Source organism: Passer montanus, unplaced genomic scaffold (genome assembly GCF_014805655.1).
Source record: "Passer montanus isolate IOZ18808 unplaced genomic scaffold, ASM1480565v1 scaffold28, whole genome shotgun sequence".
In the NCBI taxonomy this organism is placed as follows: Eukaryota; Metazoa; Chordata; class Aves; order Passeriformes; family Passeridae; genus Passer; species Passer montanus.
This window is the reverse complement of record NW_024367483.1, coordinates 9,855,632-9,870,894: the sequence shown is the minus strand read 5'-3', so window position 1 is coordinate 9,870,894 and position 15,263 is coordinate 9,855,632. Positions and strand designations below refer to the sequence as shown.

General features: G+C 36.8%; 1 protein-coding gene across 1 annotated transcript in view; it reads left to right on the top strand.

The window, feature by feature from the left end:
* TMPRSS15 (transmembrane serine protease 15) overlaps positions 1 to 14,881 on the top strand; it is a 54,123-nt gene extending 39,242 nt beyond the window's left edge. The window contains exons 21-28 of the mRNA XM_039713176.1: positions 1,175 to 1,307; positions 5,065 to 5,160; positions 8,403 to 8,452; positions 8,891 to 9,065; positions 10,677 to 10,858; positions 11,058 to 11,153; positions 12,320 to 12,459; positions 14,152 to 14,881. Of these exons, the coding sequence (XP_039569110.1) occupies positions 1,175 to 1,307; positions 5,065 to 5,160; positions 8,403 to 8,452; positions 8,891 to 9,065; positions 10,677 to 10,858; positions 11,058 to 11,153; positions 12,320 to 12,459; positions 14,152 to 14,307 (1,028 nt within the window). The 3' untranslated portion in view covers positions 14,308 to 14,881. The remainder of the gene's footprint in view (positions 1 to 1,174; positions 1,308 to 5,064; positions 5,161 to 8,402; positions 8,453 to 8,890; positions 9,066 to 10,676; positions 10,859 to 11,057; positions 11,154 to 12,319; positions 12,460 to 14,151) is intronic.
* The last annotated feature ends 382 nt before the right edge of the window (positions 14,882 to 15,263 follow it).

Here is a 15,263-nt window from a genome sequence, read left to right as displayed (position 1 = left end):
ACTTTATTATTCCTTACCAATAATGTATTTGGAAAAGAACATGGATCTGATGAGAAGAAAGGAAAAGGACTTCAAGTTCTCTCAAGAAGAGAGGTGTCAAAAGTAATTTGGAGAAATCTTGCAGTGCATACAGTTCCAAGATGTTTAAGAAGCTCAAAAATTAATTTAATTTAATTAATTAATCAGTGTAAATCACCTCTTTAATTCACACACTCCAGGTGTCACAGAGGCATTTCTAAAAATCTAAAAGTTTTATTTACTATGGTGGGTATTCTATGTGAAAGCATTTTTGGTGGAAAAAGGTTTTTTGCGCAAATAAGACTTTTTAAAAAAATATTTTGGAAAACAATATATGTCAGTGCACTGCATGCTTTTCTCTATTTCACAGTGGCAATACATGCAATCTGCCTAAAATGCAGCTGTAGCTGCTCAGACATATATGAGATTCTGTTAACATTATTATATATAAATTTATTATTATAATATAAAATTCTTCTTTTATGTACATGTGTATATACACATGTGTATGCATATACATGTGTATACATGTTGGCCATACAGTCCAAATTCCTTAGTCACTATGCCAATAGCATAAGACTTTTTATCAGTAAGTTAATGAGTTTCTGATTTCTTGTTTTGAACATTTTCTTTTGGGAAAAGTTTTTATAGAAGGACTGGTTTTTCAGTGAACTTTAATTATTAGCATGAATGTTTTAACTAAAACTGCACTGAAAACAGTAGCAATTGGAACTGGAAATTTATTTTTTTCTTCGTCAACACTCATTTTAACTTTATTTCCAGTCAGTATTACTGAGCATCAGGGAACGAAGGCTTCATTATTTGGAAATTGTATAATGCTGACTAAGAAAAAAATGCATTGTTTAGAGTCAATGGAAAATGTACTGTTTATTGTCTATTTCTGAGACATTTGCAAAACACAAGGTATGAATATCTCCTGTGGCAGAAATATAGGAAATAACAATAGGATTTCCTTCCTGTGGGAACACAACATCCTGGAGATGCTGGGTTTATTACCTCCATAATGCATTTTAACTTTTTGTGTTCTTCATTGGCAATAATAAATGTCTTTGTATTACATTTCTGCTTGCTTGGGGTGGGGGAGGAAAGTGGTTTGCCACCTGTCTAAAATGCTTCTGCCCCTTTTGTTCTCCAGTGAGATTACTCAATGGCTCTCTGAGCACCGAAGGGCTGGTGCAGGCCAGGGTTGGGAAGACGTGGCATCTGGCATGTGCAGATGATTGGAATGGAGAGATTTCAGACAGGGTTTGCCAGCTGCTGGGGTTGGGGTGAGTGATAAATATTCATTGTCCTTTGTAACTTGTTTGCAGATTTGTTGAGTGTATATTGGCATTTTCCTCCTCATTTTACTGGTGTACTCTCCAAAAAAATGGCAAAATGTATCTGTCTCTGTCAAGTGGAATGCTTGGTGTGCCAACAAATTTGAGAATGTGGCAAACGCTGTCTTGATGACATTCAGTACAGGATTGATGACTCTGAACATGGCAGGTTGGGCATGAGGATACATATTGGAGAACATTGGGAAAGTGTTGTGGATGCATCACCCTTTTATCACTTTATGTCATCATTTACATCTTCATTCCATAAGGATGGCTCAAGAGTAAAGCTGGAGGCAACAGCAGCCTTGGCTGCTCAGCTTTTGTAGTGCTGCTGTTCATTCCAGGTAGAGATAATCACTTGGATATTCTGCTGCTGGGCTCCCAGTATTTTCATACCCATCATTACATCTGAGCTGTTGGGAGAGGAAATGGAATTTCTCTTGAGATAGACTTAGAGCAAGGATGGAGTAGAGAAGTATATGGCAGAAAAATAGATTTGGCTTTAGTGCCATTTCAGAAGAATTTTCAGGTGAAACACGGGGATTGTTGAGTGCAGGGTGTTGCATTTTTCAATCTGTGGTAAAATTTATGGTCTAAGTTTTGGCATTACTTACATCATGTGCTACTCCACTTCCATCCACTAAATAATAATCAGTTTTCCTGCAGTGCTGAGGTTTTTAGGGAATGTCACTCACCCAACTAATAATCAAACTAAATTCTAGCTTGCAATTCATTATTTTGGTCTGTGACCAAAGAAAGATGCTTATAAATCCCCTTCTAACAAATTCATTGCAGTAATCACAGAGCTAGAATGACTTAGAAAAATATCCAAGTTTTATTTCAGAAATGCTTCTAATTGGATGAATGTCGGCTGGTTTGTTGGGTTTTTTACTTTTTTCCTTTGGGTGAGTACTGGGTTTACATAAACATCAGAACATGCAGAAATTCTGACTGTAATTTATGTACACATGCACGTAAGAATGTACAAACTGTGTGTAATTGTGCTTCTGGTCAAATACCTTGTTCCTCAGAGTGGCCAGTGGCCTTCTTCCTCTGATTATTTCTGCCCCTGCCCTGCCTTCTTTCCCTTCTGGACAGAAGTAATTTTGTGGTTTACTGATTTAATCAACATATTTGATATGCTTCAACAAGCTTTGCCTTCCATGGCATTCTAACTTTTACATATCAGTTAATGCTTTTTTTCCCCATAACATTCTGCAGCAACATCTTTCAGGTTGTCTCTACAAACTACTCAGGTGCACTTACTAAAAGAGTTCCTATCAAGCTTCCTAGTAATTTTTTTATAATTCCATTTCCCAGGTTACTACATACTCCCATTGTGTAGAACAAAAAATATTTTTAAACTTAACTTGTATCACATTTTTGTAACCTGAGTGTTACTGCAGTTACATCATAGGAAAAATTCTCATATGGGTGTGACTATATTTAGGTCTGTATTAATATATGAATAGGTGTGTATATATATATATGTATGTGTGTGTGTAACTTCTGTGAGCATCAAACTATTCTGCTTGCCTTGAACCCCCCTGTAGCAGCATATTTCTTAATAAGCATCATCATATTTGTTACTAAATGGATGTTTGCAATAGCAGGTCCTGAGTAGCCTGTAGCTCATGCTCCTACACTGAATTACAACTTAGAATCATGTTTTATTAGAAAGACGGGCTAAAGTTCATCTAGGACAATTTAGTTTCACTATTAATTGCTTATACATTTGCTAGTCTCACTTTCTGTTTAATTTATGAAAAGGACTGAGCTTATAGGAGTCTTGCATCATATCCTGATTATTTATGTACCTGGGCTACAAAGTGCAATGTTATGCACAGGTTCTAGTAAATCTCAGTGTGAATTCTTTTGCTTCCATTTTTCAAATATGTTGATTGTTGCATTTGTGATTTGTACCAACCAAGAAACCACTCTGGAGACATGCTTATTGTGCGTCTACAAAATACACCTGAGGGAAATAATTTACAAATCTTCTTAATGAGTCTGGGCTGCAAGATGAACAAATTGATGCTCTGGAGAAACCTGAAAATAATCCTTTGCTCAGCTTGCACTTGTAGCTCTGTGCCTCTGACAGCTAAAATCTGACTGCTAAAATCTGTTGTCAGCATCTTATTTCCTGGAGCCAAGAAAATCACACACTGAGCTTTTCACCATTGCATTAGGCAGATGCAAAACAATCCTGTTTCCCTGGGACCAGAGCCAACTGGGTCTTTGCTAAATTGCACCCAGGAATGGGGGTAGACCTGGCAATTTTATCACACCTAGAAGTCCAACAAGAGTGAGAGTTTTTAGGCTTTGCTCTGCAACCCTTTGTTCTATTTTCTTCATGAACTTGCAACATTCTTCGGAAGGAAATTAGTTCCTGGGAAGACTTTGCTGATCTCAGCAAAGTTCTTCATTATTGAATTTGACTCTGCCTACCTGGATTGACACTTTACTGCTCCCTCAGACTGTCTAAAAGCACTGCCAGGCTGAGAAATACAGCAGTAGTGACTTTTCCAGCAGATGGATCATACAACTCTCCTGGTGGCCCAGCAGGGCTGTTGAATGCATCTTTACTTCATACACAGCAGATTTGCAAGCAGATTCCAGACTTCATCCTTCCCAGGAGAGTGAGATTTACTGCATTTAAAGAGTAGACACAGTGCAGGTGCTCCCTGTGTACTAAACCTGCAGGTGCTCCTTGTGTATTAAACAAATGGTTCTCTTCTTGCTCCTGATGTGTAAGGTTAAAGGGCCAGATGGGAGGTTGTCATCCCCCCAAAAATTATTCAGTCTAACCACAGCTATCTTTTTTCCCCATGCTTCCTCAGGGGAAAGCAAATATGTTTCACAGATATGTGTTCCAAACTGGTCATATGAAGTATCACAAAGTGCATGATGCAGAACAGACTATAAAGTAAATCTGGATATGGGTTCTAAATGTCAAAACAATTTGTCTCACCAATAGTACACAGAATTCTTAGTTCAAAAAGCCATTGCTACAAAAAAAAAAAAAGTCCAAGAATAGACTAGTTGATTCCTTTAAATTGACTACATGACCTTTAAAGGTGCCATCCAACCCAAACTGTTCTGTGATTCTCTGACTTTATGAATACACCTCAATTTTTATCAATAGCAAACATGACACTATTGACTTATTCCACAGCCACTCTGATTTCAACAGATCTATGAGGTGAAAATTAACTTTTTTTCTTTACTCCATTAGATTCTTCATTATACAAAATATAATTTCATTTCTTTCCTAGACAATATAGTATAACTGCACCCCTCAAAAAAGCAAGACTATGATACCCCAAGGTTCAGCAATTACTGCCCTGTTTGGCATACTGAGTTCTAGCTCCATACATTTAACTGGTATTTCAAACCCTTCATTGTGGCACAGAAAAACAAAACTAAATATTTACTGATGTCAAATGAATTAACTAATATCTCTTTCAATATTAATGTAGCATTAGAAATCTTAGAATAAGATGTAAGACTGGAAGTAAGAGACTCACATTTTAATCCAAAGGAGTTTCAAGTCTCAAAAATCCCCTGCTAAAGAGTCATTATTTGAGGACAAGAAAAAAAAAATTTAAGCTGGTGTTTATTTATAGTCATAATCATTTCCCAAATATTGCTCCAATGGTGGATCGGGGTATATATCTAAAAATATGCATGTATCTGTTTGTCCTAGGACTGCAAATATGTCATCAGCTGTATTATTCACTGGAGATGGCCCATTTGTCACCATCACCAAAGGAGGTGACCACAGCCTAATTTTTACAAAAAGGTGGGTACAGTGAGGTTTCTTCTTCATACAAACAATGTCTTTAAGTGTTGTGATGATTATTTATGCACTAATATATAGCTCAAATCCTAATTGACATCTCTCTGCATTTACTGTGGAAATTCTATGCTCTTTTATGAAAATATTTCTTATCTAGAAATCTCTAAATTATGAGTACATCATATAGTAGAACTAAGACTACCTATATATAATATAGAAGAATTAGGATGGAGTGACATTTACCCATAGTTATAGAGTAGTTGTCACTGTAGGTTCTCTCTGTAATCAGCAGAGAAAAATAAGCACTCCAAAATGTGATCCATCAAAGTGTCTCTTGAAATATGATGAGTCACACTCTATAGTCTTTTAACTTTATTGATATAGACTTTGGACACACTGAGGATTGCTAATTTAAGCCATCTACAGACAGGAATCTATATTTAAACAAACGATGCCCACTCAAAAAATGACTTCTGGATTTGTCTCCACCTTTACAAGTGAATCATTAGATGGCATGATCCTCAGAATACATTTGACTCTATTCTAACCATTCTCAGTCCAAATAACTGCTGAAGAGATTCTGAAGGGTACTAGAAACTGGTAATTTCTTGTAGATTAAGTGAAAATGTGATGTTAGCCCAGGATTACATCCTCAGGAAATGGTGGGATTTACAATACAACTCCCAAGCAGAAAGGCTTTCAAGAATTGTAATGACTTCAATTACTGTTTTCTAAGAGGCTTTACTGTATAATTTTTTTCTGTATTTCTACCAGAACACCAAGCCAGAAAATTACTGTCTAATTGCTAAAATGCTGAAACCATGCTGAGGACAGTGAGAGTCCATGTTCTTTCAGTTTCCCTTAATAAACATACCACATAGTAACAAAGCATGAGACATGTCTTAATTTTCTATGGTGTATTATTTTTTCTACACAAAAAAATAATTAAAAGTTACATTTTATGTTCTAATTATACTCTGTTAACCCCAAACATTTATCATTCTCATGGTGGTGAAAGTATCTTAAACTAATGGAATATCATTGGAAGCTACTCTTCTTTTTTTCTTGAGTGAATATCTAAACCAGCATTGCCACAAGACATCTTGAAAAGCAGTAATGATTTAAAGATGTCTTCTGTTAATACCTATTAAACACTAAATGTGATTAAAGCAGGGGGAAATGGAATAAGTTGATTTATCTTAGTTGTATTTCTGTTGCAGAAATAGTGTCTTCTCCCATGTTTCATCTGGACAGCTGATAGGAATCATTTTGCAGGGTGACACTATTGCAGATTCACACATGGTTTTTCTACATATAATGAATGCTAGAAAGATCACACAGATCTGATAATTTAAGCAACTGAATTCATTAACTGGTAATCCAATTATAAAATGCATTTCTCACATTGTCTTTTTTTTTTATTCAAGTGCATCCACCATTGAAACAAAGGAAGGCACATATAATAGGGCTTGAAATCTGCAGTGACAGAGACAGCAAAAGAATTCTCTGGTGCCCTTAGGTAATGTGATTTTTGGCAGGATAGCTTTGTAAGAGCCCCAGATCCTGCCTTTTTGATATATGTGAGCAGATTCCACAGGGACTAATTGTTTTTGCCAGTTCTAAGTGAAGATCATGCTCACAGACATCCTAACTACTCCAGATTTCTGCCTGGCGTGCTGCTTGACAGCTGACACTCAGAGAGGCACAGAGGAGGGTGCTCAGCACTTGCCTCTGGTGCCTTTTGGCCACTCCTGTGCAGACCAAGAGGCAGCTGAGAACTGTTGGGCTGAAGTGCAGGCAAGGAAGTGCTTCTCCTGCTGGGAGCTGGCTCCACAAAGAAAAAGCAGAGGCAAATGAAGTAATTTCACCAACCAGTAGGTACTTGTGGTGGGACAGGCAACTCCCTTTACACTGAAAATGTAAATTTATAGGGACAATCTGATACTCTGGTTGTTAGTTCAGGTAGTTTATGCATCTATTTATGAGAAAGCATAAAATCAGATAAAAGACCTAATATACAGCACCACTGACCCCCCTTTGAAAGCTTATGGAGACATCATGGAAAAGAGTATTTAGTTGCTGTGAAGTTTATGCAGAAGATTATTTTGGTTTCTTGCATTTTTGGTTTCTTAATATTTGTCTGGTTACAGATTTGGATACATGTCACAGAAAATGGTTCCCATTTTTAAATTACAGCTTTAAAATTGGGTACCTACCTTGAAGTGGAAAATGGCAATGTGGGACTATTCAGGGCCAGAAGAATATCTCAATTGCACCCCACTAGAGTGAAGGTTTAACTGGGGAGGTGGTGAGTGGTTGCAGTTCCCACTTTATTTCATGTCCCTCTGTGCCACTGGGAAATTATTGGTCACATCTCACTCACAGCAGATACCAAATTTTAGAGCAAACACAGTGAGGGATCTATCATTCCCTATCATGTTTAAAGTATCCTTCACCTACTATATTTAAAAATGGAATGTGGAAATGTTCACTTGAAACAAACCATTGGCAGAGCTTGGTTTTCTATCTTCCCCTCATTTTTATTTCTGTGTGTATTTATTTCTGTGTTTATTTCTGTGTGTTCAAATTCAGATTTGAATTGCTAGCACGCACACTGTCCCAAGTGTTTCAGATTCATTACAGACTATGAACATTATATTAAAACCTCTGGGTATCAGAAATGCTTGAGCAGTTTTGATCTATGGTCTTGTGCTCTTCAGACTCTGGCTTTATACATTTGCTAAATAATTTCTAACCTAGCATATGCAACTACATATTTTACAGTAGCATTATTTTCTTAGTAAAATGATACAAGGATATAAAACTAACCTCTTAAATTCTTTGGCCACACTGATCTCTAGTGGTAAGGTATTGAAAACACCTCAAAAGGTAGGAAAAAATACCATAGGCAGCTATAACTTTATTGCAAATCTGTATCAGGCAGATGACCCATTTCCCTAAAACACAAGAAGAGTCTACTTTTATTTCCTTAATATAAATCAATTAAGTGCCCACTGAAGAGGAATATGTATATTTAAAGTTGTATAACACATAATGTTTTATACTTTTGTAAATAATAATTTAAACATGTAGCATTAGTTATTGAACTTAACAGGCTGACACTGCTAAATGAAAGTACTTTCATATATATGATTGTATACATTTCTCTGTGTGTGTATATATATTTGATAGTCAGAGTTATCTGGTGTGCAGATACTTGTGATTGAATTGCACTTTTATTCTAGAGAACACTGTTGGGACAACCTGGTGGTTCATCTGCAATGTAACATTCAATGTAAGTACACAGAATCCAGGAATATTTCAGAGATCAAATTGTTCAGACCATAAAGCCAAATGTTTATAGCTTGAATGGAAAGGTTCGGGAATGGACTATAAATGCTATAGTCATAAATGATATAAACAAAGGAAAATTTAGTCTTCGCCTCATTTCATTGTTAAGTGTACACTAGAGATGGATCTGTAGTGAAAACATTTATAACTGTATAAAAATTCCCGAAGGTCTGAAGAAAGAAAACATCTAAATCCAACTTAGACAGTTGCACCTTGATTTCAGCTATATAAACCCGAACTTTTTTCCACAGTATTTTTTAATACCAGTTCAGATTCTACAAAGCCTTGGTTTTTCCAAGAAAATGGGCTAGTCTAATAAAATATGCTACATCCCTTTAATTTTTCATTTCATTGGATTTGATTTGATTTTGCTTTATCTTAGCTTGTGGAAAACACCTGGTAACTCAGAATAACGGAACAAGAATTGTGGGTGGAAATGATGCCAGAAGAGAGGCTTGGCCTTGGATAGTTTCACTCCATTTTAATTTCCGACCTGTTTGTGGAGCTTCCCTTGTCAGTGACGAGTGGCTGGTGACAGCGGCACACTGTGTCTATGGGTAAAGTTATTTTATGTGCAAGTTCACTAAGCAGGCATCAGATTAAGAACAAATTGTGACACTGATATGAAAAATTCACAACTAACTCCTGGTTTAATTACCGTGTTTTGAATCACTTGTAGGCTCAGCTGAAAGCTCCTTTACATCCTGGTAAATCCCCAGTCCTTACTTTACTGCAGACAATTGTGGAAACCAAGCAGCATTTCCTGAACAATAAGGAATTGCACTTTAAATGCATGGTATTAATACTGAGCATTGGTACTTAATCCAGAATAATTGTGGGCCTCCATAAATTAAGTGAATCCCTCTACCAGTGGTATAAAAGGTGATGTCATATCCCATAAATTAAACCAAGCATTCCTCCTACATATTATCTTGGACTGAACAAGATTTATTGTGCATCACTGGAACAACTCTTGATTTATGTGCATTGATTAAGCAATATTGGATATCCTCTCCATGGTGTTATTTGTACCATTCAAGGAAGTGATGAATATTGAAATATTTTCTATTATTTGCTTTCATAATATCTACAATAAAAACAGATGTAGTAAAACACATCTAGAAACTGGAATGGGGAAAAAAAAAGAAAAAAAGAAAAAAAGAAAAGAAAAAAAAAAGCCACCACCACAATTAGCTACAAATAGCTAAATAGTAAGCCAGTGGAGACTGTGCCACAATCCTAATGCTGCCTCATGGCATGACAGGCACTACATTCGACACAAAGACACTAAAATGAAAAGGATTAAGCCCTCTTAGTTTCCACACAACAAATCCACAATTGTCTTGATACCTCCTTTTCATTTGAATCACCTTCCTATTTTCAACTAAATCTAATTTTATCATCTTGCCTTTGCTAGAATTTTCCTAAATTGAAGTTTGCAGTTTCACACTTTCTGAACATTTTTCTTGGACACTTCTAGTTTAGAACAAAAGAACCTCTTGATGTCAAACCAAAAGATGAGCAGAAACCAATTCAGTCCAACAATCAGGCTGAAAATGTACTTTTTAAACCATGAAGTGATTGATTAAAATCCTGAAAATATTTAAGTTCTCTGATGAATGCAGCCTCCAACCAGCATGTGCAGATTAGGAGGGAAAAATGCATATTATGCCATATTTTGTCTTACCATATCTTGTTTGATTGAGATTAAAAACTAAGAGACTCATTTTCTGAGTCTATGAGCTGCAGCATTTCCAACAACATCTGAGACCTGTTATTCATTCAACATTCCATTACAATTTTCTAACTGGGACCAATATTAATTGCCTGCTGGGCAGTCAGCAGTATTCTTCATAGCGTTTAAAAAGCCACACTAATTTACTTAATGTATTTTCCTCCTCTGCACCACCAACTGATTAATTCATTATAAATAATGCATTATAAGCTCACCATAAAAAAATCAGCAACGCATATTTGCAGTGTGGATGTTTAAGACAGTGATACTCTCACGGAATGCTAAGCACATCTACCCTGTTCTATTTATTTGACAAAACATGCAAATGCTAGGGATTACCACGAGGCTAAATATCAGCATTTTATCTGACACATGTTTTTCAAGACTTCCATTAACGATTCCTAATTGTGAATACTCTCCTTGCAACTTCTAGGAGACAACTAAAGCCATCCCGCTGGCAAGCGGCTCTTGGCTTGTACAGTCAGTCAGAGCTGGCACAGCCTCCAGCAGTGGTTCGGAACATCGACAGAATAGTTATAAATCCTCATTACATGAAGCAAACAAAAGACAGTGATATTGCTCTGATGCACCTTCAACACAAAGTGCAGTACACAGGTGAGCTTTTGAAGACCCATTTATTCCCGTTTATTCTATTAGGCAGAAGGGTGCTAACGATACAAGTGTGGTGGGGAGTCTGCTCAGTACTTCCTGGATATCTTGGCAAAAAGAGGGTTTGGATTAATGAATGTTTTCTGGTATGACTTCATAAAAACAGGGAAGAGATTGAAATGGATTAATTGTTTCTCATTCACAGATTACATACAACCTATCTGCCTACCAGAAAAGAATCAACAGTTTTTACCAGGAATTAACTGCTCGATTGCTGGCTGGGGTGATATTAGGAATGAAGGTGGGTCATCTGCTTGGAAAATTCTGACAGGCATGTAGCTGTGGGAGGAAGTTTGTTCCTATTCCACAGGAGCTGCTAAGGTCAAATAGTTTAGACAGCTACTCTTCCATATGAAAATCTAGGAACTATCCCATTCCACTATTCCTTCTCTGAAGCAAAATTATAGTTATAATGTATCTCTTAGAAGAAAGCATTCATATCTCACTTCATTAGGCTATGAAGAAAGCTTTTTACATCCACTAAGAAGTTATGATGACTACTTTTCTCAACATGAAATATGTACATCTCAGTTCCAGATATTGGGTGGGGGAAGAGGAAGATTAGTCTTCTGACAATGTGCAAATGATTTTTCCCAGAAGTCAAGAAAACTGACTGCAGTGTGAATGTGTGTTCTGTTTGTATGTCAGATGCTCCAGATTTGGAGTATCTCTGAAATAATAAACATGCCATTTCACTTCCACAGTTGAATACATTGACTTCTACATTAAATAGTATTTAAAATTTTGGGTAGGAATTAATAAAAGATTTTTAAAAAAATGATCTTAAATAACCAAAGTTACACAATGAATAGTGAGGGAACACTAGACAACACATGTTCCTAAGCCTTTAATCATCCCTTAGATGTCCTCACAGTGAATTCATAGTCATTGATTTTAGTAATCTTGATTCAATTATAACCAAATCCAGTCCCATTACAAAAATGAAAGAATTCAGTTCACGAGCCCTGTTTAATCAGAGACTGTGTTACAGGGGCATAAGCCTGAATAGTACAGCAGTAAGGCAGGGATTCCTGCTGCTCAGGAGCGTGTTGAGCATGCTGGAACAGGAACAAAACCATCAGGTGTTCCCAGTGGGATTCACATATTTAATGCTGCAGGTAAATGTACTTTGTATTTTCATCAGGTCCCTCTTCAAATATATTGCAAGAAGCAGAGGTCCCTCTCTCAGTCCATTACAAAAATTAAAGACAGAATTCAGTTAACAAGCCCTGTTTAATCAGAGACTGTGTTACAGGGGCATAAGCCTGAATAGTACAGCAGTAAGGCAGGGATTCCTGCTGCTCAGGAGCGTGTTGAGCATGCTGGAACAGGAACAAAACCATCACTGTTCCCAGTGGGATGCACGTATTTAATGCTGCAGGTAAATGTACTTTGTATTTTCATCAGGTCCCTCTTCAAATATATTGCAAGAAGCAGAGGTCCCTCTCCTTTCCAATGAAAAATGCCAGCAATGGATGCCAAAATATAATATTACTGAGAATATGCTCTGTGCTGGATATGACATGGGCGGAATAGATTCCTGCCAGGTAAGTAGAAGCAACTCATTTCCACTGCTGGTATAAACTTCATCTAGTTACTGAATAAAACGCTCCCTGATCCTCCACTCATGAAAACCAGAACAATCCCTGTCCATTAATGTAATTTCTAGTCATGGTACTTTGCCCATTTAATAATTTATCAGGATACAAGTTTAAATATTTTTTTGTGTGTGTCATCTTGGCATAAACAATCATGGAGGGAGATAAATATGAGACTGGAAATTTTTTGCACTAGGCTTTGAATAATTCCTGCTGAGTAATTCCATGAAGGAGAGAGGCACATGCTTAGAGAAATGCACAGAACAGAGAAATAAATACCAAATAGACTGAAGTCTCAGAAATCCTCCATTATGGGAAAGAGACAAAGCAAAGCTGCTTTTCTCCAGAATTTGTAGACTCTGGAGACCTTTCCTAAGCAGACACCACAGTATTTCAGAGATGTTGCCTTTCTGCACTGATATATGTTCGTGTGGGTTTAATTTTTATCCATTCCAGCTCTCTTTATATCTCACTGCTTCTCTGAGAATGTACTCAGAGGTGGCTGCCACATGATTTTTCTTCCAGCAATAATAGAGTCTGTGGCATGGAGACTGGCTGGCTTCCCTCAAGCCTGATGAAGAGCATTCTCACATAATTCCTACTGCCTTTTCCTACCAACCTGTGCCCTGACTTTGCCCAGTTTAGTCTAGAACAAGGACTCTATCCAAGCCTAATGTCCGTTCCCCTCATGGTTTTCCTCTTTCCCTTTTTATTTCTGAACCTTATACTGAACAAAAGCAAAACAACAACAACCAAAAAAAGAAACCCAAAACAAAGCAAAAAACAATTCCATGTAGGACCACAGGCTGATAGAGAGCACAAGTGACCAGCACTGTGATCAATGACCAGTCAGCCATGAGTAAAGATGAACAACTGATTCCTGATAGCACATTCCCCTTTAGGCTGCTGTCACAGCCTTTAACATTCTGGGATGCCCTAGGGTTATGGGCAGAAGTATTTTAATGGCTGAGTCCTTGCAGAATTCTCTGGTAAAGATCCATTCACAGTGCCTGGGGAAGGCACAATTAATACCGGTTCAACTAACTCGATAGACAATGAAAAATAGTAATTGTTTTCTTTCTCATCAAAACAAGACACCCACGGCTGACTCATCCCCACTCAAGCTAAATCAAATTCAGTCTCTATTACAATGCTATGTCTGCTAAAGTATTGAAAAAGAGGTGAGAGAAAAGAACACCTCTTCTGGCAATCTTATTATTTTGCTCTCTACATTTGAAACTGTGGAAACTCTGGGGTGTCTGAAAGTAGAACTGTGTTTTGGCAGAATATATTCAACTGAAAAAATCCTCCACATTTACCCAGGCTTTGTGAAATATGAAGGGCTGAACATAAAAGGAATAAGATTTTTTTTAAAAAATCTTTTGAAGTCCAGTCCTATATTGAAGACTGATGACAGCTTACGCTCACATCATTTAAAATATAAAGAAAAAAAATAAATTGATAATTTCAAGATTTATTTTTTTTCACATGGAAATATTCATCTTGATCTCACTTCCTGGTGCTCAGGACATATAGGGGTAGAGCATCTGTGATTAAGGAACAAAATGAACAAACATCATAAACAGGCTCTGCCTGAGAGTTGACACTGTTCACTTTTAACTTTTGAATTTGTTATTGCAGGGGGATTCAGGTGGCCCTCTGACATTCAAAGATGGGGACAAGTGGTTTTTGGTTGGTGTGGTATCATTTGGCGACGGGTGTGCACTTCCCCAACGACCAGGAGTGTATGCTCGAGTCACCATGTTTGTGGACTGGATCAAAAGCATCATCTATTAACTTGATATTTTTTAATTATAGCAATGGAATTTAGATGTTGAAAGTAAGACATTGCATAATGCTGTAAACTAGGCTGCCATTTCAATCTCACAGAGAAAATAACTAAATATGTAAATCTGGGTGAGGAAAACATTGTTAACTTCTGTTTGTTAATAAGACCCACTTCCAAGTGAGCACAATATTTCAAAAGAGATGCTGTGGTTTTGTTAATAGTTTTGTCATTTTACTTTTTTTTATAGAGGATCTTAGGAAAACAGATTCTTTCAACATCAGTGCATTAACTGCACAGTGGAGGGCTTTACAAAGCACAGGCAGTAAAAAAATGTTTGCAAACTGCAAATGCTGTAGTGGAAAAGAATCAAAATTGTTAATATCAAGTGAAATAGTATCTGGTTTATGTTTTTACATTGTGTTTTTCAATGTGCAATTTCATATTAATGCAGAGTCAACTCTTTCCAGCAATCTCTCTGCATATCAAAATGAAGGTGTATGTCCTCTCTCTAATCTGGGCTCATGGGAGTTCCTCTGCCTTGCCTGTTACAAAAGGCTCTGGAGTGAGGTTTATGGATTGTGCAGAAAGGCTGACCATGGATCATGCTGCTTTCTAATGAATAAACTGAATGTCAGCCAAATGTTCTCTCTTGTGTAATGTGTTTGGAATTAATAGAGTTTAAAAAGGATTGAATAAAGCTTTTTAGTTGTCTTTCTAGTCAAGTGTTTGGCAATTATTCAAACAATTATAGAGATGTGCTTTTCCACACTCAATCACAGACTTACAATCCTGCAACTTCTTCTCATAAAAAGTGATGTTTCTAAAAACATTTGACAATAATGAGTACCAGTTCTCCCTCAAGAATAATAGTGCTTCCATATTATATGCTTTTTCTGTACTGGTGATTTTTAATATATGTTTTGTGCTTTGTAAAAAAAACAGCAGAGTATCCCATTACAGCATT